At 34.6% G+C, this 26,170-nt stretch overlaps 1 protein-coding gene across 7 annotated transcripts in view; it reads left to right on the top strand.

The window, feature by feature from the left end:
• Positions 1-26,170, top strand: part of UIMC1 (ubiquitin interaction motif containing 1) — a 142,672-nt gene that overhangs the window by 94,467 nt on the left and 22,035 nt on the right. For 6 of the 7 annotated variants that reach the window (XM_074292211.1, XM_074292212.1, XM_074292214.1 and 3 more), the window contains 3 exons: positions 2,951-3,036; positions 6,300-6,403; positions 11,856-12,021. In XM_074292211.1, the coding sequence (XP_074148312.1) occupies positions 2,951-3,036; positions 6,300-6,403; positions 11,856-12,021 (356 nt within the window). The remainder of the gene's footprint in view (positions 1-2,950; positions 3,037-6,299; positions 6,404-11,855; positions 12,022-26,170) is intronic. The other variant, XM_074292208.1, reaches the window with a different exon arrangement.

Raw genomic sequence — 26,170 nt, 5'->3', positions numbered from 1 at the left:
TTCTGCTCATTTCCTTCATACTGGTCAGTGTTGTCTTTGATTTACTCATCCATAATGTTTTATTTCTTGAATTAAAGGTCTGTATTCTAGCCTTGGTCTATCTATTCCTGGGCTTTTGGGCATGGTGGTTCATTTTTCCTCATCAGTTTCATTTTATTTTCAGTTCTAAATTCTGTCTCTTCTTTAAACTCTTGAGAAAGCAAGAAAAACAGAACCTATCGCAGATATGTAACCATATGAATCCTAGCATTTTCTCTGTCTCTGAGAGAGGACACTTGCAGCTTACAAGTGTCCTCTTTCAGGTCATTCTGCAGGCTTCTGGTCTACTTAGTCTATATTTCTAGGGTAAAAGAAAAAATTTGTTCGTATTTTCTCATTTTTTTAATCATTATTTACTCTGATGGGAACTTTAGGATTTTAGTGGTAAACATAATGTGGAACCTAGGTAGTTGCCTCTTGTTCAGACAACTTTTTTTTCTGAAACTCTGTCACCTTGTAGGCGTTATTTTTTACGACTCCCTGCACACATATTGTACTCTCTGCCTTCCCCAAACACTGGGTTTTCATGTTTCTCTGCCATGATTCATTCTGTTCCCTATGCTTGGAATTCATCCCCTTCATCTCAGCCTGCTCAAACACCTCCCCTCCCCCCATTCCCCAATCTGTTGCATCCTGCCCATCCTGTAAAGTCCAATTCATGTGTCACTTCCTCTAGGAAGACTGCCTGATTTTATCAATTCATAGTGATCTTCTGCTTTGGAACAGCACTTGTCCTTGAATTTTTCTAATGCACGTACTTAATGATATTTTTTATTATCTATCTACTTGTCTTTTCCTCCTCCTTATATTATAAACTTCTTGAGGGTGAAGTCTATCTTGTTTAAATAGCACCTGGCATAGTCTTTACAGAGACTTTTAAAAAATTGTGTTTATAGGAACCTCAGTTCCAATTTGGTGGTCTTTTCCTGTTTTTTGCCCCTCAACCCTTCTTCATGTACTCATATGTTAATTTTATTTCATGTTAATTCATCTCTTCTTGTCTCTGTGCTTTTCCCCTCTTTACTTTTCATTCAAGTACCAGCTTCAGCTTCATAGCTTGATTCTTCCATCTTCTAGTAACAATTTCTATTTTGTGGGTTCATACTGATTATCCCCATGGTACTATTTATTTAACACAACTACATATAGTTGTGTATTATTTTCCCCCTTATTTCCTATTCATGTCTTCCTAATTAAATTATAAGCTCTTTAAAGGTAGGTGTCTTTCCCAGATGTTTCCTGTATACTTTACTTCCATATAGTTGTAATTTTTTATAACAATGTGATAGAATCTGGTTATTGGTAGTTATTATTGTCAAATTATGCCTCTGACTAGTCACTACTCTGAGCCATGGAGATTTTACAAGTTGCTTTGGTGGGTATTCCCTGCATAGTTATAACTTATGTGTTATCTGGGCTTTTCACAGATCATTCTTACTTCCCATCTATCCTTGCTCATATTTTTTCCTTTTCTATGTAGCCAAACTTTATCCCAGGCCCAGTTCTTATAATGGTGATGATGAATCCACATAGTGCTCTGACCAGAGAGAGAATAGAGAAGATTGGAGGAGACAAGGAAAACACTCTGAAATTTGAGTTAGGCCTTCAAATCTATTTGAGATTTGGGTAGGTGGAGCAAAGGGATAGCATAGCCTGTATACCAGCCTAGAAGAATTTCTTTCAATGCTGGAAAATATGTCTTTAGTTGAATTCTCAGGCTATTCAAATGGTTTTGGAAGTGGTTTTAACTGGAGAAAGCTTTCTGCTTCCTGTGGACCTCTTTGCTTTGTTGTGGTGAATTTTGTGCAGAGCAGATGTAGGTTTTAATAAATGATTATACGCTTTGTCACTAGGAGATAGTTGGAGTAGCAGGCAATGTGGTTTGACTTCAAATTGATTAGCCCATTTTATAAATGTCAGCAAATTGTTTTGTGATGGACCCTTTGAATAGAGCCCTGATGTTACATGCAGAGTAAACTGTGCCTGGCTTGGGTTTCTAACAAATGCTTTGAGATGTTTTATTTAGAGAAAGAAACCACTTGTGGTTTCCTATCAGGATTTAGTTATTTATCATGAATCAATGGTGGCTGTTCTCTCTTCTCTGTGGTTCTCAGTTGACATGGGGATTTGTGTTTTTTTTAAAAGTGTTTTCTTGCATACTTGATCAAACTAATCGTAAAGCTCAGTGAAGCGAGAGGGGGCCAGCTCTGAATGCCCACATTGCTAAACCACGTGTTCTTATGTCAGGAAGAGATGGCATTCCGTGAACAGGCAGGGAGAACCAGAAGGTCAGATAGGGAGAAGCCATGCATAGTTAAACTCTGCACAAAATAGATGCTCAACTTGTGTGGGCAGATTTTTGCTGTAGGGCAGCTTGGAGAGTTGTAGCCTATTTTTTGCTGCTTTAGAAAGAAGTATCTTGAGATAAAAAAGAAATTAACAGCAAAGTAGGAAGAAGCTAGTGCAATGTCAGGAAGCTCTCCAAGTTATTTGCTCTGAGTGTACAAATCACTGCAATGTTCAGGCTTACCTGAGATAGGCAATATAAAACAAACCTTTGACATCCTTAGATTGGAGTGGAGATTTTTGCCTTCTCTGATGCACACAGGCAGTGCTTACCCTTCAACCTTCTATTGTAAGTTCCCTAGAAGGAGTTCCTTTTTATGTAGTGATTTCTCTAGGACTGAAGTTTCAAGCCTATTGTATTTTCACATTTTTCTCCTGGTATTTCCACCATCACTTTTCACATTTCCTTTTTTTTTTTTTTAAACATTTTTGTGGGATAACAGATGTCAAATATGCTGTCATTTTGTATTTTCAGATACATTGTCTAATATACTGCTACTCAGCATTATTTTGATCTTACTCCTGATTTATTTTACTGGGAATTTGACTGTTGGTCCTTTTTCAGCTCCATTGCTCTAAGCATATTGACCAGTAAGAAAAGTCCAGTCATTGACAAGAAAAACTCTGCAGAAGAGATCACAGTCTGCCCAGGTAAGAGCCTCTGCTAACTTTGCAAAAATTTGCATATTCTCTATTTGGTTTTTAAATCCCACTTCAGTACATTTTTTAAAGTTCTTTTGATTTGCTTTAAATTCCACAATCCATTTGGTAGACTATCTCTAACTCTCTAGTTCTTCTTCTCCCTCTCTTCTTCCAGAGAATATTTTTTAAATGTTGGAATTAACATGACTTTTATTTCCTTGTTTGCATACCAACCTCCTCAGAGATGCCAGCATTGCACCAGGAATAGCACTTGCTTATTAACCACTGCTTTTGGACCCATTGGATCTTGTGTGTTGGTTTAGTGTATCTTGCAAAGCTGGTGTGCTAACTTACTTGTTATCAAAGAAAAATTATTTACAGTGATTTTCTTTTTATGTTGTAGTTCAATGTCGTATTGTTGTAACAATTCAAGAGAGTGAGTTTGTGCTACAACTCTCACTGCCTTTTGACTGTTCATTTCAGATAGACAGTTAACCTTGCTTGCTGCCTCATTGTATTTTAATTTTATAAATTATAGAAATTAGGTTGCAAGAGAAAAGTACATAATAATCAGAAAGTAGAAAGGGCTTCATTGGGAGGTGATGATTTTCTCATCATTATTATAATTATATAATTAATATGCACTAATAAGAATTCCCAGTGTTAGAGAACTCATTCTTTCTCAAAGGTAGCTCTTTCTACTTCAGAATTATTATATACATTATTATATGATTATTGTGATGATGATGATACAGGCTATCCCAAAACTATCAGTATAGTTTTAAGCTTACATAGTTTAACTGCACTGAGATTCTTTTGGAAAAGTGTGTGTGTGTGTGTGTGTGTGTGTGTGTGTGTGTGTGTACTTTAAGTGTGTAGTGCTTTAAGGTTTAAGAAGTCCTGTCACTTCATTTGATTGGTGAGGTACTTTTCATACCCCCATTTTATAGATGAAGAAACTGAGGGGGAGGGTTACACAACTAGCAAGCAATTTAAACTCAGGTCTTTTCCTATTCCCAAGTTAACTAATCTACCTTCTAACAAGTATTGCCACAGAGCAGATTTTCTTGCTGAGGCAATTGGAGTTAAGTGACTTGCCCAGGGTCACAAAGCTAAGAAGTGTTAAGTATCTGAGACCACATTTGAACTCAGGTCCTCCTGACTTCAAGGCTAGTGCTCGATCCATTGCACCACCTAGCTGCTTCATACAGAGTAGATTTTCAAGTGAATTTGGATGACTACTTTTCTTTTTTATTTTTCCCCTCTGTACCTAAATGTCATTATTCCTGGCTTTTATAAGGTCCTATTAGGTCCACCAGAGAAACTTTTGTTTTTTTCTAGACAAAGTCTAGAACATAAACATCTTACATCATAGCCTGGGGTTAGTATGACACTTTATTTTTAAAATTAAGACGTTAGGGTTAGAAGTAATTTTTTACAGGATGGTTCCTCTTCCCGGTTCTGTCCTCCCTCAGTTTGCATAAAATGAGGTTCTTGCAGAAGACCGACCCATCTGCTAATTGCTCTGCTTTTGGTAAGATTGTACTCCCCAGGAATGTTATCTTTATGAAAAAGACACTCTTGGTGAGTGTCACTAATTCCAACTCAAATCACTAACTCCATTTTCTAGAATGATAGCATCTGACATCATGGCAAACTCCAACAGAGAGGGACCTGGAAATAACAATGATCTCAAAAGCCACAATTAATGAGAGGAAAAGCCAAACATTCCATGACTGAGGTTGGATGGCTTTTATGGTCATGACTCATTGTCATTAACTTGATAATTAAGTTCAATTAATAACTGACATAAACTACTTCTAAGTGAGATTGCAAAGGGTTTTTATACCATTAATATTCCTTTTGCCTAAAGAGATCCTACTAGAAAAAGCAAACTTTTTTAAAAAAAAGAAATCTTCATATTAGATATAAATTGATTCTGTATGTTTTGATCCTTTTAGGTGAAAAAGATGGAGAGAAGTTAGGCCATGTTTTTTGCATCTTGTCTAGAATCTCTGACAGTTCTACGCTTCTAGCACTCCATTAACAATGTAGTTACTTTGTGGTATTATTCAGTTAAAACAGCAGTATTGTAGCATGGTACTGTAATATGTATTATTCTAGCATCATGTATTTATGGGCAGCTGTCCACTTTAGCAGTCATTATTATCAAGTATTTCAGTCATTTCTCAAAATCAGAAGTGAAGACTTTATATGATTGTAGTAGTCCAAGCAGTAATCAGCCCTTGCCTTTGAAGAATCTGTCTTTTTTCATAACATTTGTTAGCAAAACCTGACAAAGAATAATCTCTATTTTCTGCAGCATGGTAGGGAATATTATGCTCAGATATATTGATCAATAATGTTAATGTATAGTTACTAATTTCATAATATTCACATATAGTAAGAGACACTTAATATTAAAATAGTACTGACCACAATTTAATCTTAGTTTGATAATGTAAGGGATACTTTAGAATCTTGCTACATCATCATTTTGTATATCAAAGATAACATTATTTATTCTATATACTGACACAAATCTCTTTACCATACTTGATTATCACTCTGCCTAGCATAAGTAGAATGTAAGATACATAAATTTTTTGTGTGTATGTCCATATACATATGTAAGTGTTTATATGTGTGAATTTTTAAAATAAGCATTTATATAGTGCCTGGGATATATCACTCATCATGCTAAGTGCTGTACAAATACTCTCATTACTTCTTATATCAACTCTGAGACAAGTGCTGTTATCATCCTCATTTTACAGATGAAGAAACTGAGACAAATATAGGTTAAGTAACTTGTCATACACCTAGCTACTAAATGTTTGAAACTGAATCTGAACTCAAATCTTCCTGATTCTAGGCCCAGCATCCTAGCCATTGTACCAGCTAGCTCTTAAAAAGTTATCAGGTGAGAAGTACAGCTATGTTTAGTTTACCTTTGTTTTGATTTACTCTTTTTTTTTCTTTTTACAAATTTCTACCTCATTTATTTTAGTACATCCCTGCTATACCTTCAGCATTAGCACTAATAAGAGTAGCTTCTACTGACTGAATTCTGTGTGTGTGTGTGTGTGTGTGTGTGTGTGTGTGTGTATAGAGATAGTACTATATATAGATAGATAGATAGATATAGTACTATTAATAAATGATTTACAGATGGTGTGACAGCATAGCAAGATGAAAACTGAATTATTATCTAATAAAGTTTGAGTTTGGAGAATAGAAATCACATAGAAGAATTTGTTTTTGTATTGCAGAGACACAGCTAAGTCCATCTCAGTTTCTTGAATTAGAGAGAGAAGAGGAATGTCTGTCTAATAAAGAAAGACCTGTTAAGGTAAGAAAAGAAAGACCTGTTAAGGTAAGAGCAATGGAGTCAGGTATGGGGCATGGAGGACTTCTGGAGCTTGTTATATAGAAAATATTTTGGGGTTTTCTGTCTCTTAAGTCGCCCATCTCCAAAGCAACATTACTTTTGACTTCTCAGAGAAGAATCTTGTGGCTTTTGATTCACTCAAACTTGGCATTCTGCTACGAAGTAGTGTGGTATGATGAAAAAAGCTAACTCTTAAACTGTGAGTTAGAACTTCACTGTTTTTCATTAATGCTGTGACTTTGGACAGAAAGTCACATAAAATTATTCACTCGTGTAGATAATTTTCATCCTCTGCAAAATAAGGAGTTTGGATTAGATGAATGCTAAGGTCTCTTTCAGCTGTAAGATTCTGTATTTGTTAGTTGGGAGAAAAAATTGCTTTTGGGCAGCTTACTTGTTCATTGTTGCTAGTTGAGTTCATCCTAAAATTTTTCATCTTCGTATGTTACATTACGAGGATGAAAAATTTTAGGATGAACTCAACTCTTTTTTCAAAAAAATTCATTTTTGTTTTTTAACAATATCTTTTCTCACTGTATCCCTTCTCATTTCAAAAAAAAAATAAAAGAAGAAAAAAAAGTTAAAGAAAACTAATTAGTACATTTAAAAAAGCCTGAAATTTTCTGTAGTGTTCTACATCCATGATTTCTCACTCTATGGAAAGGTAAATGAAGTGCTTCTGAGGTCACTATGGGATTTTACATTGGTGTCTGGCTTGAGAGCTTGAGCCTTAAAGATGGTAGAAATTAATCTCTTATTTTCATGATTACATTTCCTGTCTTATGACATATCTTCAGTAAGAACTAAGCAGCTACTGCAATAACAGAATCTAATGCAAGTTCCTCCTTCTGTTCAAGACTCTATGTTCTTGTGACTCTGACAAAGAAATGTGACCATCAGTAAGTCCTGTCAACTTTAGACATGTGAGTTGTAACAAGAGGATCTGTGAATGAAACATATTCATTCTCATGTAGGTACAAAGAGTTGGCTGCATTTGTATGCCTAATTGTTTTGTCCTTTGCTATCTTAAAGAGTCTCGGAGAACAGAATTCTCCTTTTTTAATGTTCCTCATTTCTTATAGCTGTTTTGGGGACAGTGAGTAGATCTCCTCTCTGGTGTCTGCTTCAGGTAGCCATGTGACCACTTCTTTCATTACTCATTCACACAACCTGGTATGTTGGAGCATGATCTATTACTATTGACAGTTGACAGACTCCTGGTGCCAAGGGGCAGTAGATAAGAAGGTAGCATTTCTTATAGCATAGTGCCCATTCACAGATCCTGTTGAGCAATGTAAATATGGCCTCTGGACGTATGTCCCTGTGAGGGATCCCAAATCTCCTTGCATTCTGAGATGGGAAGAATGTTAAATCATTCTGTCACATAGAAGTCCTTGCAAGCCTGGAGTTAATCAAGGATGATTCCCTATGCAAGCACACTTGCAAAAGATATGGCTTTATATGGGTCACAGAGCATGAGCCTTGTTTAAAATTTACAGTGCATGTCTGCATCATTACACATCAGAAGAATGTGATTGTGGTTTATATTTACTTCCCTCAATATCTTGAAAGTTTCCAATAAGAGATGTTTAGCTTTTAATTATTGTGATCCATTTGCTTAGTTTTATTTACTAGGGCTATGGAAGCTCTTTGAACCTTTCATATGTGTCCAGGTAGGGATATTGAAGATCACAAGGGTGTGTTCTCTCGTTTCTGAGCATGGACCATTTGATCTGAAATGTCTTGCTTGATATATATTCTTGCCATACCACTCTGTAATGTACTGTGACTGTTCAATGACACCAGATTGCAAATATCAGAAAACTACTTTGACAGAATCTCTGAGGTAGCTGAAAAATTGGCACTTGAACTGAAATCCCTCTGAATTTGTTTTCCCGTGGGATTGATGCTTATTTCATGAATGTTGTATTTGGAAACTTGTCTTTCAGGTACTAGGTCAATTCCCTCTTCTTCAGTGATTTCTGTGGAGGTTATTACTCAGGCTACTAGTTAAATTGGTAGATAGTGAGAAAGTGTTTGTATAGTGACTGGCCTAGATGGTAATCTCATTGCAAGGGTTACAAAAGAATTAAAAATTTTTTTTTTTCTAAGTTGCCACTGCAATGGACTTTTGGTGGTCAAATTTAAAGGGTCACTCTTTTCAAAATGCTTTACCATGGTATCTGATTATCTCTTTGAGAAGTAGTTATGTGATATGAAATAAAGGTATCTCTGCTAAGGTTGAGTCTTCTGCTACATGGCTTTAATAAAAGCTGCTTTTGTTATATTTTTTCCTCTTGAGATTTCACTATGGTAGTTAATATTTAAACAGATCTTTTTAATGGTGCCAGAAAGAAATTTTTTTATTATTATAAAAATATTCAAAACTCTTCTGGATTGCCCATGAACATAGTTAGAAGTGTTCTAGTATTCATAGTAAGGCAATAATAGACAGACTTATTCCTCTTGAATACATTAATAGTTGAAAGCACATTTTCTGCATTTTATAGAGCTGGTTATGAATGCAAAGAAAATAGTGCTGGGGTGTGTATTCTAGTAAGATGCATGACACAACACAACTGTTTAATGAATTGTTGATGGCCACCAATTTTGAGGCATTCGTAACTGCTTGTATGTTGTTAAGGCATAATTGATTTTGTTATTCAAATAAAGCTTCAGACTGGCATCTCTAAATACAATGAAGAACCGAACCTAAGGGGAAAAGGATACTTAGAGCCAATGTTGTTGGAAAGAAATTTGAGGTCTTCCCTACTCAGTTACATTATTTGGATCTGTTCTTTAAAATTTGGGACACTTCTTAGGGGTGGTAGAAAATGGTTTTATTTAAGAATATTGGCCTTATAGCTAGAAAGTACCGTAGTTACTTAGATTAATCTTCTTGCTTTATAGACAAGGAAGCTGGGATAGGAGAAGGGGGAGGTGGAGAAAGAAAAGATAAATAACTTGTCCAAGATCACAAAAGAAGTATTCAGTTGGTCTAGGAGTTGAGCCTAGACCTTCTGATTCCAAATTGACTGAACTTTTTGCTTCCACCCCTCAATTTCTTTTCTTTTTTAAAATATTGTATCTTTATATGCAAAACATATGCATGGGTAATTTTTTCAATATTGACTCTTACAAATACCTTCTGCTTCAAATTTTTCCCTCCTTCCCCCCACTCCCTCCCCTAGATGGCAGGTAGTCCAATACATGTTAAATATGTTAAATTATATGTTAAATCCAATATACGTATGCATATTTATACAGTTATCTTGCTGCACAAGAAAAATTGAATCTAGAAAGAAAGAAAAAAACCTGAAAAGGAAAACAAAGTGCAAGCAAAAAATAACAGAAAGAGTGAAAATGCAATGTTATGGTCCACACTCAGTACCCACAAGCTTCTCTGGGTATGGATGACTCTCTTCATCACTGAACAATTGGAACTAGTTTAAATCAACTCATTGTTGAAAAAAGCCACGTCCATCAGAATTGATCATCATATATAGTCTTCTTGTTGCTGTGTACAATGATCTCCTGGTTCTACTCATTTCACTCATATCAGTTCAGTCTCTCCAGCCTCTCTGAAATCATCCTGCTGATTATTTCTTATAGAACAATAATATCCCATAACATTCACATAGCATAATTTATTCAGCCATTCTGGTCATCTATTCTGTTTCCAGTTCCTTGCCACTACAAAAAAGAGTGCCACAAACATTCTTGCACATGTGGGTCCCTTTCCCTTCTTTAAGATCTCTTTGGGATATAAGCCCGTTCAAAACACTGCTGGGTCAAAGGGTATGCACAGTTTGATAACTTTTTGAACATAGTTCCAAACTGCTCTCCAGAATGCCTAGATCTGTGCACAACTCCACCAACAATGTATCAGTGTCCCAGTTTTCCCATATCCCCTCCAACATTCGTCATTATCTTTTCCTGTCATCTTAGCCAATCTGAGAGGTGTGTATAGTGGTATCTCAGAATTTTCTTAATTTGCATTTCTCTGGTCAATAGTGATTTGGTACACCTTTACATATGACTGCAAATAGTTTCAATTTCAATGGTCTGTTCATATCCTTTGACCATTTATCAATTGGAGAATGGCTTGATTTCTTATAAATTTGAGCTAATTCTCTACATATTTTGGAAATAAGGCCTTTATCAGAACTTTTGAATGTAAAAATGTTTTCCCAGTTTATTGCTTTCCTTCTAATCTTGTCTGTATTAATTTTGTTTGTACAAAAACTTTTTAACTTAATATAATCAAAATTATCTATCTATTTTGGGATCAATAATGATCTCTAATTCTTCTTTGGTCACAAATTCCTTCCTTCTCCACAGATCTGAGAAGTAAACTATCCTATGTCCTTCTAATTTGTTTATAAAATCATTCTTTATGTCTAGATCATGAATCCATTTCAACATTATTTTGGTATACAGTGTTAGGTGTGTGTCAATGCCTAATTTCTGTCATACTAGTTTCCAATTTCCCTAGCAGTTTTTGTCAAGTAGTGAATTCTTATCCCAAAAGTTGGGGTCTTTCCACCACTCAGTTTCAATTCACAAAGAGCATAACTTGTTTTGGAGGTGGCCAGATTTTACAGCTCCAAATGGCGATTTGGCTTGTATGATTTTTCATTCATCTTAGCTTTGATCTCATTTTGTTTCTAGACTATAGAAATATTTACTTTTTTTTCCCCTGCGAAGTATTGTAGCAACACAGGTGATCCTTGCTTTAAATGGAAACAGTGAATATCCAGGGCAGCCTCAATATTGATTGTCTGGGACATGCTGTCCTTGGAAACAAGCGTTAGGTAGTTGTGCTGCAGTGCTCACTCATGCTGCTGAGTTAATAACTGCAGAGCTCCCAGCTCTGACCTGAACAGGTGAGATGTAAGCATTGCAGGAGGAGTAACAGTTGCATGACAGTGAAGATGATAAGAACTCAACATTTCTTTAGTGCTTGAGGGTTTTGCTTTCCTTGCAAACCCATATGGTAGATAGTGTAAGTATTATTATCCACATTTTATAGAAGGGGAAAGTGAGGCTTAGAGAGGGAAATGACTTGTACAGAGGCACAAAGCAGAATTTGAACCAAGATCCTCTTATTGCAAGTCTTCTCTTTCAACCATACTATTCTGCCTCAGGGAAAAATGTTAGAGAAGGCAACTTATTCCATATACATGTCATTTCTTTCCAACTTCCCTTATGAAAACTGCCTGCTCTCTCCTCCTCCCAAAGGTTGAAAACTCCTTTAGGTAAAAGATTGTCATTTTTTCATTTTTTTGTGCCCAAGGACCTAGCACTGTTTATAGTGTGTGATGCCACTTGAATATATATTGAATTGAATGAGTGGGAAACACTTAGAATTCCTTGCTTTTTAAATTGAAAGTATTATGATTCCTTTTGTGATAATTATGTTCTTTGTGTCCTTCAGGCTGCTGTCAATGAAAATAATGAGAAGGAAATGTCTGCCTCCATCTTCTCGGCCCATATCCAGGTGTCCTGCCCAATGTGTGACCAGGGTTTCCCGCCCACAGAAATTGAGCTGCATGCCATGTATTGCAATGGTTTAGTGGGGGAGGAAAGCAGACACTCACCAGGTCAGCCAAACCCTGATTTCTCTGAGCTTCTCCCAGAGAATCTCTCTGTTACTCTTTTCTTCTTGTCTTTAGCTACTGTTATAAATTCCTCTGAGAAACGTAAGTACTGTGTTTTATGTGAAAAGAGTGGTTAAAAATGACTTCTGACTCTAAATTTTCTTTAGCCTTGGTCTGTATGTGACCAGGTTTGCAGATGCCAGTGCCTAAGCATTTACTGTGGCATCTTTCTCTCTAGTTGCTTTTGTTGCGTAGCTTTGTACAAGGGAATTTTTTTACTTAATTCAGTAATAAGATCAGATCTTCAAAACTGCCTCATAGAATATCTTAGATCCATTCTAAGATATCTTTTTGCTTCAGAATATGTGTTTGATAGTTTTGTAATCTAGTACAATACATGTGAACATCAGCAGGATATATATTATAGGCAGAGGAAATTCTGTCTGGCAATTTCACTCACACCTAACTGGGCTCTTTTGCACTTTGGCACATGGGAAGTCCCAGCTTAGCTTTTGACAAAGTCAGATCAAAGGTCAATGCAATGGGATGGTTGTGAATCATTAGCATCCTTTTGAGGGTTTTTTAGGACCCAGAGACAGAATTCCAGAGATTCAAAGTTTTCGAATTACCCTTTTGGTTGTACTTTAAAAAGGTTAAAATTGAATCAGGCCAGCAGTGAATAACATTCGTGCTCATTACTATTCATTTATCCTTGTATTCTAATCAGAGCAGCCTAGGAAGCCACACCATCATTTGTATCCTTTCCTTTCTCTCTGTTGCCACTGCCACCAACTTGTCCAGGTTGTGATAAGACCCCTTGTATCTACCTATCTGAACAGGTAGCAGAGAAGCCTCTTCTTGCCTTTTTCCTTCTTTCCAGCTCCATACATGTGGTTTTGCATTTCTACCCAAATAGTCTTTTTGTGTATAAATGGCTATGTTACTTGTGGGCTCAAAAACTTTCAATGGCTGTTTCCTGACAACAACAAAAAGAACCTACTATGTGCCAAGCACTATGCAAGGCACTGAGGATACAAATAAAATGAAATTTTTCTGCCTTCAAAAATTTACTGGCTCTCAATCAATCTTCATAACCTGGCTCCAATTTACCTCTAAATCCTTAGAACACGTTACTTCTTTATTACTCTGTGGTTGTCTAGATTAATTGACTTAGTGCTTCCTACACATAGTATTTCCTATTTTCATACCTGTGCATTGGATGTCCCTTTTACCTGCAATGTATTCTCTCCTCACTTCTATCTCTCAAAATTCCTGATTTCTTTCATGACAAGCTTAGCACCATCTCCTGAGCCCTATAGCTGTGGTGCTTTTCTCCCCCTAAATTTTCACTTGTGTGTGTGCATCCATACTTTTACCTGCATTTACATCTGTCTTCCCCAAGATTTGGCAGTCTATAGTCCAAAGACCAAATCTAGTCCTTTTATCTTCTTAGCACTAGCTAAGAATGATTTTTCTATTTTTAAATACAATAAAATTTGATTGTAAAAAAGCTCCCTTGCAGTACAAAAGCAGACTGCAGCTTCAAATTGTTGACCCCTGGGAACCTTCCTAAAGCTCCCAATACTTTCCATACATACTGCCATTAAACCTTAAAGACTACCAGATCTTGCTGTCTGTCCTGAGGCTGAACCCTTGACATGTACTGTTTCCCTCATTAGAATATGAGTTCCTTGACAGCAGGGAATCTTTTGAAAGAATAATGTTTGAAACGTAATAAACAATAAATTCTTTTTCATTCATATCTGTGTCTTGTGGTCATATACATATATATATACACATATATATACACACATAAGTGCATTCCGTATATACATATTTGTAGTTTGTATATACATAAGTGCATTCCATATATACACATTTGTAGTTTGTATTTGATCCTAGCAGTTATAGGGTACTTAAGACTTGTTTCATTTTATTCTTTCAAATGTTCTGGATGTTCTAGCCAAACTTGCTTACTTCCTCCAAACACACTTTATACTGTCTTGCATTATTAGTGCTTTGGATATTTCTGTTCCTGTACTCTCGTCTACCTACTTTGCTTGTCGAATCTCATATAACCATTTTGTTTGAACCAGACTGGTATCCATGTTGTATCATGAGATAGCATAGTAGAGTATAAAGAATATTGGATTTATGTCAACCAGCAACATATATTTAAGTGGCTTCTGTATGCTAAGTAGTTTGTTAATCTCTGGGAATATCAAAACAAAAACTTAAGCATATCATGCCTTCAGGGAGCTTTCATTCTTTCCAGGGGAAAAGAAATGTATATATTGATAAATATAAATTATATTCAAAATTAATAAACTAATTGGGAATGGGGGTGAATGTAATAGAGAATATACTGCATCATCCTGTTCATAGGCTCTTGAGAGTATTTGCTGCATATCTCAATGTGTTTGACTTTCACTAATTTACAGGGTTAACATCTCAAATTGTGTCATTATAAAGCTCTTGAAAAGGGTGAGTTATATTGCCAGGAAGGAAAAGCAGGGTTCTCAACTTCTGCTTAAGCAATACTTCTTATTTATTAAATAAGGAAGTGCCTAAATGTAGTCTTTTACTCATAATGAAATTTGAGGAACTTAATTGGGACAGATGAGAACTTCTTTGGATAAGACTTCAGTTTAGACTTGGGTGTAGAACCAACTGAAATGAATGGTATTTAGTCTTAATTTTTATAGGATGAAATACAACTTTCATTTAAAGTCCTCCTCAGTTTGATGCTGACCTTTCTTTACTGTGTTTTGCATTGCCCACTCCCTTCACATGTAACATGTCCTAGTCTGCATTGGTAGCTATTAGATGACTTTTATTATGTTGTGTCCCATCATCTTGCATTCATGTAGATTAATCCTACCTTACTTGGAATATAGTTCCTATTTATTACTGCCTCAACTCTTCCTTCAGAACATAGCTCAAGTATTTTTTTATGCAGCCTTTCCTGATCCATGCCTCTTCCTCTTTCCCCTTGATGAGGTGTAGAGGTTTGGATTCCTGGTGGTCTAGAGGTTAGTGGCTACAAGAGAATTATTAAGAATCCCCTTTAATTGGCCGCAGGTTCTAGGAGTGAAAGAATTCACTTATTTCCGAATATCAGTTGCAAAATGAACTATTTCAGAATCAGTGGGGGCTAGGCGGCCCAAGCAAGTCATAATGGGGGCTGGAACAAGCCCTGATCTCATATTGGAATTCAAAGGGATGCTTTTGACCAGGATTTATAATTCAATGTCAGATATCCTGGAAAGACTACTTGTTCAGGGAGGATATGCCTCAGCCAGGAGGGGTTGGGAATCCGAAAGGAATCTCAGATCATTAGGAAATACAGTTTCTTAAAGGGACCCCAACCTACTTCACCCTGACTGCTCCATTTAAAATACTATCTTTCTCTTCATATTTTCCTAGAGTAATTTGTTTGGATCTCTTGAAACCTTATATTTTGTCTATGTTATATTTTCTTTATCCTTTTCCAACTATTAGATCATAAATACCTTGATGTTAGAGACTATCAGTTTCATTTTGATGTCTTCATCCCTTAGTCCCTAAGTAATGCCTTACACATAGTAGGTGCTTAATAAATGTTTGTTGAATCGCAGTAAACAAAAAAGTACTTTTGGGAGGGATTACTACAGAAAGATGAATATATTTCAAGAATTCTCACAAAGACAATTGATTAATCGGCTTGTTTGGTGATCCTCAGCAGAGAAGTTCAAAAATCAATAAATTTCAAAAGACCCATGGATTGAGTTTTTTTTTTTTTTTTTTTTTTTTTTTTTTTTTTTTTTAGATCAGGATTAAGCAGGGCTAATATGGAAAAGCTAACATTGCCTCTCTTCTATACTGAGTTGCTATCTTGTGGCACAGCATCAAGCTTTATTCTCCTTGGCTGTGAGGTATCTTTCACCAACATCAAATTTATTCTTAATCTTATCCTCCCCCACTCAAGATAAAGAAAAACCCAGCAATTTCATATATTTGACCTTGACATTGACATTGAGCTTGCAACTTTTTTTCAGAATCTTCTTCAATCAAATGTAAATTTTACTTCCTCTGAACTTTCAAACCCTAGCAGCAGGAATGCAGAGTATTGATAACATAATACAGAATAGAATCTAAGTGATACGTTCAGAGTATCTTCATAATCCATTCAGGGAAAGTACTTCAAGTTCTCTTTATTCCTCTGGGCCCAGGGTCAGTAACCTAATCTCTGCTTTTTAATTGGATTTACACTCTAGGTCTAAAGGACCATTTAAACCATTATAGACTTAAGTGTTTTTCCCCTTGTAATGGGAATCTTCATGTCTTTAATTTTGTATCTTCAGTAGCTTTGAACTAAGTCTGGCAGCCTTCTGAAGGAGCCTTACTTTGTTAATACTAGTTTCTTTGCAAGGAAGTTTGGATACATTGATGGATGGTTATTTTAATGATTTCTTCTTGCTTTTCTTAATTTTTTTTTTTTTTTAACGAAAAGCTTTGCTAGGGTGTTAACCCTTTCATTTCCTAATATATTTCTTCCTTTCATTTCCTAATGTGTTTTTCTCTTTCACATCCTCTTTGAAAAATGCCATCCTTTATAATAAAGCATAAAAAAGGGGGAGAGAGGAGGAAGTTTAGCAAAACTTACAAATATTCTTTAACCAAGTACAATGTTGTATGCAGTGTTTCATAACCATAGTCCTCCACCTCTGAAAAGCTGGGGGACTCATTCTTTTATCCTTCTCTGGAGATAAACTTAGATATTATAATCTCATAGTATTCAGTTTGTTTGTTTGTTTGTTTTGTTCTTTCCTTTTGTATATTATTGTCCTTGTGCATATTGTCATCTTGATTCTGTTTACTTCATTTTGTTTCAGTTCATTGTAAGTATTCCTGTGCTTTTCCATGTTCTTTATGTTCATTTCTTAGAAGAGTAATATTTCATTACATTCATAGTTTGTTTAGCCATTCTCCAGTTGATGGACATTTATTTTCTAATTCTTTGCTACAACAAAAAGAGCTATTATATTATGTGTACAGACTGTTTTTCTTTTTATCATTTACTTTTCAGGAACTACTATATCTGGTAGTTGGATCTTTGGATCAACGCATATGGGTATTTCAGATACTTTTCCACATAATTTTAAACAGTTTTCCAGAATGTTGGATAATTTCAGTTGTAAAATAGTGTCCCTTTCCTTCCATAATCTCTCCAACTCTGAATATTCCATGTTTTGTATTCTTTGTCACCTTGAGGATTATGACATTTATTTTTTAGTGTTCAGTTTTTCATAAGTATGTGAAGAATTGTTTTCAAACCTAAAATACAACAGAGTTGCCCATTTTTCTAATACAGCTTTTATAATTTTCGGTCAGAATTTGATTTTTTTTTCCTATTCACTAAATACACTAGCTTATTGAACTCAGCAAATCACTGTTTGATCAGCCTAGGAACATAAATAAGTTGAGGAAGCTCTAATTGCTTAGAAATTTGGTGTAGACAATTGGCTTCTATCATATATCATAACAAGTTCAAAGTAGATAAGTGATTTATTAAAGATTGTGCCTTTTTTTTTTTTTTTTTTTTTTTTATATAATGAGAACCAGATCAGGCATGTATATAGTAAGGGGAAGATTGCTTAATTAAACAAAGGATAGAAGTAATCACAAAAGGTAAAATAGATGATTTCAGTTACATGACATGAAAATCCTTGGAACACACACACAGTTAAAGCAACTGAGTTTCGAAGGGAAGCAGTGAATTCGGGGAAAAAAAGATCTTTGTATCACGTATTTGTGACAAGGATCTAAGATATAGAGAAAATGAGCACAAGTTTTATGAGAAAGACACCATTCTTTAAAGGATAGGCAGTCTGAGGATACTGACAAATTATTATCAAAATAATGTTAAGCTATTAACAACTATTTGCAACTTGATATGATATAATGATATGTCACACTTAGCAAATTCTCAGAGAAGACAAGAAAATGGCCATATTAGAGTAGTATGGAATACAGGCACACTAACACCTTGATGGTGGAATTGAGAATTGCTTCTACCACTCTGGAAAGCAGTTTGCAATTGTGCTTTTAAAAAATTAATTAAAATGTATGGACTTTTAATAGATAGATACCACTAGTAGGGATATATGCCTAGAAAGTCCAGTGATAATGGTTTTATAGATACCCAAATACCTAAAGTAGAATTTTTTTGTAGGTGCAGAAAACTGGTAACAGGGCAGGTCCCCACTATTTAGGAAATGGTTAACCAAATTGTGGTACAAAAGATCATGGATTACAGCTGGAAGGAATCTCATTGATTAATTTCAGTCACTCATTTTACAGAGGAGAGGCCAAGAGAGGTAAAGTGACTTGCTACAGAGATAATAACTGTCATAGCTGGAATTTGAACTCAGATTTTCTAATTCCAAACCCAGAACTCTTTTCCCACTATATTAGAACATTATTGTAGTATAAGAAAAAATGAATATAATAAATGGATAGAAGCATGGAAAGACTTATTTATTGAAAAATAAATAAGCAGAATCAGGAAAACAAAAGGTATAGTACTACAACACTTTTAATGTAAAGAACAGTGATATAGGAAAGTAGCTGAAACCAAGTGTTCTTCTATTAGGGTAACGGGCATGGCCCGAAGAAGAGAGAGAATTAATCTTCCATTTCTTTGCAAAGGAGAGACTTTAGATGTAGATATGTAAAATAAAACGTGGTTAGTGGGTTGTATTTTAAAAATTTTAAACTCTTTTTAAAAGAACTCTTTTAAAAATTATTCTTTGCTATAATGGTTGTTCTCTGGGAATGCAAGGGAGGACTATTTTTAGCTTGTCTAGTTGCTTCACTTAGAAGAAATGGTTTTGTCTTAAGATATCCCATTTTACTTTTGAAGAAGTCTTGTTAGGATACTTTTCTTTTCATTAAGCTTAAGTCTACTTTACTGTAGTTTCTGTACATTACAACTAATACCTTTTTGAGCCAATCCTATACTTACAGATACTTGTTGGTAGCTATCCTGGTCTCTTTAAATCTTATCTCCTCTAAGGTAAATAAACCTAGATCCTTTACATAATTCTTGAATAGACCATTCTCCAATTTTCTCACCATTCAGGTCATCTTCTATTGGACATGTTACATGCTTTCCTGTTAGCATTCAACTCCCAAGATTATTATGAGGCTCATGTGAGATTATATTTGTAAAATGCTTAAAACAATAGCTGAGACAGACCTAGCAGACTTTATATAACTTAGCCTTTCATTAGTACCATTGGCAGTGGTAGTGCTGATGTTATTGTTATTGTTGTTGTTATTGCCTGTTTCTTATAAAAATTGTATTTACTGAATATTCCAGATGTGGCCTAACAAGGGCAGAATTTAGTAGATACTTCCCTTGCTTTGGGTACTATGCTTCTTTTTAATATAATGTAGGATATTGTTGCTGCTGCTTTTTTTGTTTTTAAATAAACTTTTAGTGCTACCTTTTGTTTTTACATTATCTACATTTCTAAATTTATTCTATTTCCTTCCCCTCCTAGAGAGTAATTCCTTATAGCAAAGGTAAAAAAAGCTCAGTTTGTCAAAATTAATCGACATATGAAAATAGTTTGGCAGTACATGAAACATTGTTACACACTTATAGTAAGAAATATGTTGGTAAATGTTTAACATTTGGTTCTTCGGGGGGAGGGAATATGTGCATTGACACATTTTTAAAGTTGATATGAATTATTAATATTTTCTCCATCATTTTAGTTCCAGAGTATCAACAAAATAATAAATGAAACACTAATTTATTGCATTTATCAAATTCTGAAGTGAAATGCTCACACTATAAATATAACAATCTGTTCTTAAGAGCCAATTTGAGCTGGCTTTGTCATACCCCTCTTTATAGTATCTTCTAATTTTTCTTCTTTCAGGCCAAGTTTTGTTAATGTAATTTTATAGTATTTAGTTTCGATTAATTTTATTTAATTTTTTTTTTGGCTTTTATTCTTGTATTGAAAAATTGGATGGTATGTTTCATCAGGAGTCCTTTGGAATTGAGATGCATCATTGTTAATTCAGAAGTATTAAGTCTTTTGAAGGTTATTATCTTTATGGTATTACTATTGTTATGTAGATTGTTCCATAGTTTTGCTCATTTCACTTTGTTCGTTTGTTTTCTCACATTAGTCTTACGCTGTCCCCTTCATCGCTTCTTGCAGTATAATAGTATTCCATCACATTCATATACAGCAACTTGTTCAGCCATTTTTCAGCTGAGGAGCATTTCCTCAGTTTCCAGTTCTTTGTTACCACAAAAGGAGCTGCTGTAAATATCTTTGTACATGTGGGTTCTTTTCCTCTTGCTTTGATGTCTTTTGAGTACCAGCTTGCAAGCAGTATTATCGGATCAAAGGGCACACACAATTTTATAGATTACCGATTGTTCTCCAGAATGGCTAGACTGGTTCACAACTTCACCAACAATGCCTTAACGTACCCTCTTGAATGTCATTTTCCTTTTCATCATATTAGCCAATCTGATGCATGTGAATTGTTTTAATTTGTGTTTCTCGAATTATTAGTGATTTAGAACTTTTTTTTAATATGACTACTAGAAGCTTTGATTTCTTCTGAAAATTAAGCATTTTCTTTAACTATTAATTGGGAAATGACTCCTATTTTCATAAGTTTGCCTCAGTTTCCTTATATATTTGAGAAATGAGACCTTTATCAGAGAAACTTTTGGGAAAAAAGTTTTCCCTCAGTTTTTTGCTTTTCTTCTAATTTTGGTTACATTGGCTTTGTGCAAAATCTTAAAATTTCATGTAATCAGAATTAACTATTTCACTTTCTGTGATCCTTTTAACCTTTTTTGATCGTGAACTCTTATCTATTGATCCATACTCTCCTAATTTGTTCATATCATTCTTTATATCTAAATTATGTGGCCAGTTTGAGCTTGTTTTTGATACATAGTATGTGAGATGTTGGTCTATGCTTAGTTTCTGCTGGTTTGCTTTCCAGTTTTCTTAGGTTTTTGTTAAGAAGTAAATTCTTATCTTAGTAGCATGGATCTCATTATAGGAGATTACTGTGAGCATTTACTTCTATATATCGTGTACTTAACCTATTCCACTGGTCAAAATCTCCAAATTGTTGTTATAATTATTGCTTTGTAGTATAATTTGACATCTGGTATTGCGAGGCTGCCTTTCTTTACTTTTATTTATTTAGTGATGCCCTTGATATTCTCTACCTTTTGTTTCTCCAGATGAATTTTCTACTACTTTTTCTAGATCTGTGAAATGATACTTAGTAGTTTGGTATGGCATTGAATTAGTAAATTGGATAGTATAGTTATTTTTGTTATATTGGCTCTACCCATAAGCCATTTGTATTTCTCCAGTTGCTTAATCTGTCTTTATTTGTCTGTGAGGTTTTTTTTAATACCTTCATACCTTCAGAGTAAGTTTTTAAAATAAAGATGCCATGCACAGCTGAGAAGTTGGTCTAAGTCTCTGTTTGCATTCAGTGTTCTCCAAAGATCTATCAAAGTTAGCTTTTCTAAAATTTTGTTTATCTCTTTAACATCTTGTGGTTTTTTTTGGTGAGTTTTTTGGTTAGATTTATCTGTTTCGCTTTGTACTTGGACAGTTTAGGATAGCACTCTCTAGTTTCAGGACTCCGTGGAACTCTAGACATCTGTATTTGTGTCCTTTCTACCTTGCTTGTTACTCTACCTTTGGAACTTGTTCAGCTAGGGACCTCTCTTACTAGCAACTCCTTTCTCATCTGGAACTATCATCTGGAAGTGGGTAATAGACAGCAGAGCCGTCAGTTGGCACATTTTTCTGTTATTGATGCTAGTTCAAGAGTCTCTTTGAGATCTCTTTCTGGCTCAGTACTTCCAGCTTTGCTGTTCTGTTTTAGCTTTCTCAACATTCCTGGACTCCAGAAGACTCTCCACCCCTGCTTCTGCAGTATTCCATTCCTGGCCAGCTTCCATCTCCGTGTTTGCAATCTTTATTTTCCTAAGCTGACTTGGCCAGAATTACTTAATATGACTTTTCCTTGACTTTCCTGATCATAATTTGATCTGGTATACTTTTTAAGTTGTTATGGAGGAGATGTGTTGAGTAAGCTGATTTTAAAAAATGTTAATAATAATTCTTACTCAATTATTTTGACTCTGCCCCTTTCCCAAATCTATTTTTAAGAAATTTTTTTATCTGTGTATTTTAATTATCTAGTAAGTATTTTGCAGATAATAAGTACTTAACAAATTGTTTTAATTTCTTATTTTAACTTTTTAGTTAACATAAATACCTAAAATAAAAGCATTTACATGTATATAGCTGAATACAAAGAGGAATCTCTATGAAATTTATTGAATCACCATTTCATATCACTTGCCTTTTTAAAAGGCATATGATAAATTCTATGTTATTTTCAAAGCTGCTCAGATTTTCTGTGCTTCTTTGTGAATTTCCTTTTCTTTGTATCAAAAAATATTTTATTGGCTCTTTTTTATTTGGCTTCACTCTTGCTAGTCATACTTTGTTCTATACTCATCCCTCATTAATGGAGAGAAAGAGGGAAATGGTCCTAGATATAAATAAGTACAGCCAAGCAAAATGAGTCTGTAATATATTTAGAAATGTATGTCTCCTTCTGTACCTTGTGTCTGTCACTTGTAGCTAAATTGATTTGTTATTGCATTGATCAGAATTCTTAGATATTTCAAAGGTTTTTGTTTGTTTTTTGTTTTTTACAATGTTACTGTGCTTGTATAAATTGTTAATTTAATCTTCCTCACTTCACTCTGGATTAGTTCATACAAACCAAGATTCATCAGTGTGTTGCTAGTATAAGGAGTCAACTAGCTTTATTTGATTTATGCTGGGAAAGTGAAAAAGGTTCGACAAGTAGAACCAAGATTTTGAAAGTCTTAAAAACTAGGTAAAGGAGTTTAGGATAGTATTCTCTAGTTTCAGGACTCCTTGGAACTCTATCTAGACATCTGTATTTGTGTCCTTTCTACCTTGCTTGTTACCTGTACTGCTCCCCTTCCTTCCCACCCCCTTTCTCTTTCTAGTTTTCTTATATGTATTTTCCCTTTAGAATGTAAGCTCCTTGAAATTGTTGGATTTTAGGGAGTTTGCACAATTTTTTTCTCAGATATTATGAAGTGATATGCTTTCCAGAAATTCAAAAGGAAGAACATTCTACCAAATTCTGCCATGTCTAGCATGCCTTTACCTGTATCTTCAGAATTTATACATGTGAGCATATTTAGTAAATGCTATGTATGTCTGTCTGCTATAAGAGAGAAGAATTTATTTAGCATTTTTAGAATCATACAATCTCAACATTTTGGGCATCTGGGACAATCTGCGGTGCACAAAACTCCTTTACATTATCCCCAAAAAGTAGTCATTTATTTTTTGCTCAGACTCTAGTGAAGGAGAACTCAATATTCATAAAATAACCATTACTTGTCTTACTTTGGATAGTTTAGAGAAGTGCTAAACCATATTTCCAAATAAGTGTAATACAAATAGGAATAAGTCTTCACAATGTGGTCAGAATACAAATGAGAGATCAAAGAGTACAATTTCTAAGAATTCTACCTTCATATTCCTCTTTGATCAAACCAACCAAACTCTTTTCCTTGTATAAAATAAAAATTATAAACTTCAAATAAGATATTTTCCTAATCCCCCTAAGAATTTTCAAACCTCACTTTTCCCAGCTGATGTAAAAGAGTGTTATGCATGTATTGGAATACTTGCCATGGGGGGGTGGGGAAGAGGGGAATATTTGGAACAGATTTTGCAAGAGTCAATGTTGAAAAAAATTACCCATGCATATGATATATAAATAAAAAGCTATAATTTTTTTAAAAAAGTGTTACAGTCACATAGTTGCTGTACAATAGAGGAATGGATAGTTTCTTAGAAGTTTACATTTTCTTCTCTCAGAGGTGTAGTGCAGTACCATATGTCAGTCATGAATATTTTCCAGAAATTTAGAATGAAGAAGTAAACTGGATGAATTGCAGTGGTTGCAAGCTACTTGTATCTAGTATTCCAGAAACTATTTAGTGTCTATGTGTGCAAATATTCTGCTTGGTATTGGGGATAAAAAAAAGTCTGTAGTGTAGACCTTTCTGGGACTAGGAGGGAAAGAAAGGCCTGTATCCAGATAATTGACTGTACAGTAGGTAAGAGCAGAGGTGATTGCCAGATAAGGTTCTTTAAAAAATGTGAAGAGCTGGAAATCACTTTCTTCTGAAATTGAGATTTGAGGGAAAAGCTAGAATTTAAAACTAGGTTTGTTGTAGGAGTGTTGGCACTTGATTTGGGCCTTGAAATGAAGTGGAGGGATTTTATCCTAAAATTGGGGGATAAAGGAAAAAAACAGTTGATTTCAAGTATGGGGACAACAATAATAACAATACCTCACATTTATATAATACATTAAGTTTTGCACAACACTGTACATATTATCTCATTTAATTCTATAATAAACTCTGAGGTGGAGTGCTATTTTTTTTCTATTTTACAAATGAGAAAGTTAAGGATGAGAGAAATTACGTGACTTGCCCATAATCACACAGCTAGCATTGATGGTGGACTTGATGGTAATTAACAATAATAAGAACTGATACTTTTATAACACTTTTAAGGTTTATAAAGGCTTTATAAACATCTGTTAGAATAAACCTTAGAAGTACTACTACAGCTAGTTTTCCAGGATGCTTGAGGACTCAACACAAAATATTCTTATAGCTATTTTTTGGTATTTCATGATGAAATAATTCTTTGATAGTTATTATGGTGCTTAGAAACTCAAAGACTTTGCAGTTTGAAGAACTTTCAGAAAGTGTTAGAATTAAGGATTAGTACCCTATCCCAGACATGTTTTAGAGGAAGTGTGACCTCTAATAATATTTGAGGTATAATCTTTTTTCCCCCTTGTGCTGTTTTTTTTTTAACATACTTTTCTGTGAGTTACTAAAGCATTTTATCATGTAAAATTTACCAGAATGCATTAGTAGATGAGTTACCTAATTTTTGGAATGATTTTCTATTTGACTTTGACTCTATCAGAATCTTAGATTCTATTATCTTTTTCTTACTACCTTTGACTTTATCATACTGCTCACATGCCAGCTGGTCTTCCCATTCTGTCTTGTTGCTAAAGGTAGCCAGTCCTCAAGATTTCTTTTAACAGGTTCCTTCTGTCAGATGTACTTTTAAAGCTTACTTTTTAATAGAAAAAAAAAATAGATCTGATTAACACTTGAGTTAATACCGAAAGTATTTTGTGTGGAAGGAATATTACAACTAAGCATTCATTTTGGAGGAGTTGTCTCACAGTACTATCTAGTCACATTTTTTATTCAGGTGCCTGGAACATTTTAAGAAATTGGATGGTTCATAGTATTACTATGATCTCCATTATAATTTTCCTAGAGTTCCAACCAGCACTATGAAATAAAAGCCCATGTAAAATTGTATATGATTTGCATATATCAATAACACATGCATTATATTCTCAGAAAGTTTTCAATTTTGTTATTGTAATCTTTAAGGTCTTAAAAAAAAAAAAAAAAAACAAGCCCAAACTTAGATTATTTTATTCAATCCTCAAGAAAAGACTTTTGAGCAAAGTGCCACAAGCATTATTCAGGGAGTAGATATTTATTATACTGTGGGAGTGAACTTTGGAATTCTTAAAGGCTAAGAATTCCTTTCTAGAATAAGTAGAATTACTTAATTTTGTAAGTCTAGCAACCTACTAAGCTCAATTACTTACCTGGTAACTATCAGTATAGAGGCCACATAATGGGAGGAGCAATTATACTATCAGTCAGATCTGGATTTGAATCCCAGTTCTGCCACTAGCTCTGTAATCTTGGCAAGTTGAGACTTAATTTTCACTGCTATAAAGTGAAACAAGAGGGTCATTTGGACAAAATTATTTCCAAGGCTCCTTCCAACTCTTGACAATTTATTTAACTAGAGAAGAGGTGGCATTTGTGTTTGCAGGTGGCTTCTGTGTTAGTTGTGGGTCTCATTTCTTTTTTCTTTTATTATAGTGAGTAAGAGAATATTAATATGTACTTATTTTGAGGGATGATTGAAAA

The sequence above is a fragment of the Sminthopsis crassicaudata genome, chromosome 2 (assembly GCF_048593235.1).
Source record: "Sminthopsis crassicaudata isolate SCR6 chromosome 2, ASM4859323v1, whole genome shotgun sequence".
Taxonomy (NCBI): domain Eukaryota; kingdom Metazoa; phylum Chordata; class Mammalia; order Dasyuromorphia; family Dasyuridae; genus Sminthopsis; species Sminthopsis crassicaudata.
The sequence above is the reverse complement of the archived record's forward strand: the minus strand, read 5'-3'. Positions and strand labels throughout refer to the sequence as shown.